At 55.1% G+C, this 2,692-nt stretch overlaps 1 protein-coding gene across 1 annotated transcript; it reads right to left on the reverse strand.

Moving 5' to 3' along the window:
- Window positions 1-71: 71 nt before the first annotated feature.
- LOC108524608 (transient receptor potential cation channel subfamily V member 2-like) lies at window positions 72-2,462 on the reverse strand. The gene is made up of 3 exons (XM_017865695.1): window positions 2,305-2,462; window positions 1,465-1,535; window positions 72-1,035 (listed from the first exon to the last, which is right to left on the reverse strand). Exons 1-3 carry the CDS (start codon window positions 2,386-2,388, stop codon window positions 729-731), a joined length of 462 nt encoding a protein of 153 aa, XP_017721184.1. The 5' UTR covers window positions 2,389-2,462; the 3' UTR covers window positions 72-728.
- Between the last annotated feature and the right edge of the window lie 230 nt (window positions 2,463-2,692).

A 2,692-nucleotide genomic window follows, 5' to 3' on the forward strand; every position in this document is an offset into this window, starting at 1 on the left:
AAAAAAAAAAAAAAAAAAAAGCCTCTGGGGGCCTCCAAATTCCTCCCTGTGGAAGGGGCCCCTGGCCCTTCCCTTCCTCCCAACCTCCTCACCTCCACCCTCCTGCCATCTCCCAAGCCACCCAGCCTCCTCACCCTGTCCCAGGCACCCCAAGCTGCTTCTGGCTCACGGCAGCCATTGCTGTGCCCTCTGCTGAGAATATCTCCTCCTCACGCTGCGGTGGCTGATTCATTCTTTCAGGTCTCAACTGAAACATCCCCTCTTTAGAGAGGCTTCCCAGACCATCCCATCTAAAGGGTGCTTGATCCCAGCCATTCCCCATCACATTGTCCTGTGCGGTTTTTTTCCTTCACAGAATTTAGCAGTGTGGAATGTTCTCAGTTGTTTTCTTAAGGTTTTCATTTCCTCCCACCAGAACATCAGCTTCAGGGGAACAAGGACTTTTGTTTTGCTCTCTGCTATATTCCCAACACCTACCTAGAACAGGGCCCGACCCACAGTAGGCACTCCCTAAACGTGCTGAATACATAAATGAACGCAGTTACATGCCCGTGCCCACACATCCCAGGACACAGACATGCAGATGAGCTTATGCACATATTCTTTGCTCCTTGCATGTGGAAGGATGCACATGCTCCCGTGTGGACACCTGCAAACACGCATATGCAAACGTGCATATGTTTGCATGTGCGTGCAGAACCCTGAGAGAGGTATATGCATGCCTGTACTTAAGCTTCCATCCAGCAAGTATCTGGGTGCTGGCACGCAGGCAGATGTACACATGCCCTCCTCTGCCTAGGATAGCTGTGGAGGAAGGCTCTTGCCTGATGAGGCCAAAAGAGTCCTTCTGGACCACCCCCTTCTCTCACCTTCTGGATCATGACACTGTAGATGCCTGTGTGCTGGAAGCCACGTGTATAGTAAAGCAGGTTCAGCCAGCCCAGCACCAGCGCAGACACAAGCAGGGGCAGGTACCACTCGATGGCCAGGAAACACAGCACCTGGGACAGCACTGTGAGCAGGGACTGGAACAGGCTGTATGGGAGCAGGATCCAGGTGGGCTTGCTGGCCACTTGGCTCCCTGAGCCACCACTGGCCTGCACTGACCAAGGTCCTGACCTCCATCTTAGGCAACACATTTAACCTCTGCGGGCCTCAGTTCCCTCCCACTGTAAAATGGGCATAATAATAATGATGCCTGACACATAGAGTGTTTTCAAGGACTAAGTGAAACAGGTGTGTGGCGAGGCCTAGTAAATGTCACTATCACCATCTACAGTGATAGGAGCACAAAGGGCCCCAGGCTAGACAGCAGTCCAGACTCCTGGGTCTGGCCTGTACACAGGTCCCGACTTCCTGGGCCCCGTGTCCTCGCCTCTAAAGTCAACCTGGTGCCTTCTGCCACACCTGCCCCTTCCAGGCCTCAGAGACAGTTGAGGGGAGGAGGAGTGAGAATCCACGTACAAGAGGATTTCAAAGTAGCTGTCTATGAACGACATCCAGATGAACAGGTGGCGCCGCCAGAAGTACCACAGCTGCGGAGAAAGAGAGGACAGAGGGCTGTGAAACCTGCTCTCCCAAATGCCCCCTGCTGGCCTGGCTGAGCGGGAGCCTGCCACCCCGGCTAGGGCTAAGTCAGCAGCTTTGGTTTTGGGGGACTCATGAATACTTCTGATAGCTGAGACAGCTTGGGACTCTTTTTCCAGAAAGAGCAGCCACCTAGGCAAGGCCAGGGGGTGCAGATGAAGGACCTATGCACTGCATGCAGGAAGGGGAAGGGCGCCTTTCCCTTCCCTTCTCCCTGGCCTCACAGGGAGCACCCATACCCCAGCCAACCTGGGTTTGGTGCCCAAGTTCTGCCCACTCTAAGGAGGTCCCAATGTCTTGGTGTCCAGCCTGTGTCCTGCAGGCTTACAGCATTTCCCACTGAAGAGGCCCTACTGGGTGAATTGGCCTGAACCCCACCTACCCCCGGTCTCTGTGCTCCCCAAGAAGGGAACATCCCAGCCGAGGGGCCTGGCTGGGGGCAGGGGCTTCCAGCTCCATTCCTCGGGGAGCAGAGCCTGTACTGCCAAGGAATCAGAGAAGTTATCTGCTACCCCGAGGAACCCCAAAAGCACAGCAGAGGATTGCCAGGGACTCAGAAAGCAAGGCCAGAACCTCTGGCCCTCAGCTTCGGTAAGGTTGGTTGTTCTGGGTGGGACCGGGTATTGTCAGTGAGGGGGATGCAGCTAACTTGCTCTAAGCCCCCTGAAGCAGAATTCTAGGTTTACTTCTGGGTGGGAGAAGGGGAGGGGCACTCACCTGGCCCACGAGGAGGTAGATCCCCCCTAGCAGGATAAAGATGTGGCCTGCCAGTAGCATGGAGTTTCCAACCTCCGCTTTCATTTCGGGGGCAGCCTGCTGAAGACACACTCAGATGAGACCTAGGGCTTTGGGTCCTCTCTCGAGCAGCTCATCCTTGAGAGCTGAAGCTGAGGGCCTGCTCTGAGCCTGAGCTGTGGAGAACTCTTCAGAACAGCAGGGGAACATGGGCTCCAGGGAAGGACCACCAGATCCTGAGAGGTACATTGTGTAGCATTTCAGTGTGGGGTCTGAAGCCAGACTGCCTGGATTCAGATTCCCTCTCCACACCACTTTCAGCCTGTGTGACCCTGGACAAGTTACTTAACCTCTCTGTGCCTCCCTTCCC

This window comes from Rhinopithecus bieti, unplaced genomic scaffold (assembly GCF_001698545.2).
Source record: "Rhinopithecus bieti isolate Rb0 unplaced genomic scaffold, ASM169854v2 repeat_7792, whole genome shotgun sequence".
In the NCBI taxonomy this organism is placed as follows: Eukaryota; Metazoa; Chordata; class Mammalia; order Primates; family Cercopithecidae; genus Rhinopithecus; species Rhinopithecus bieti.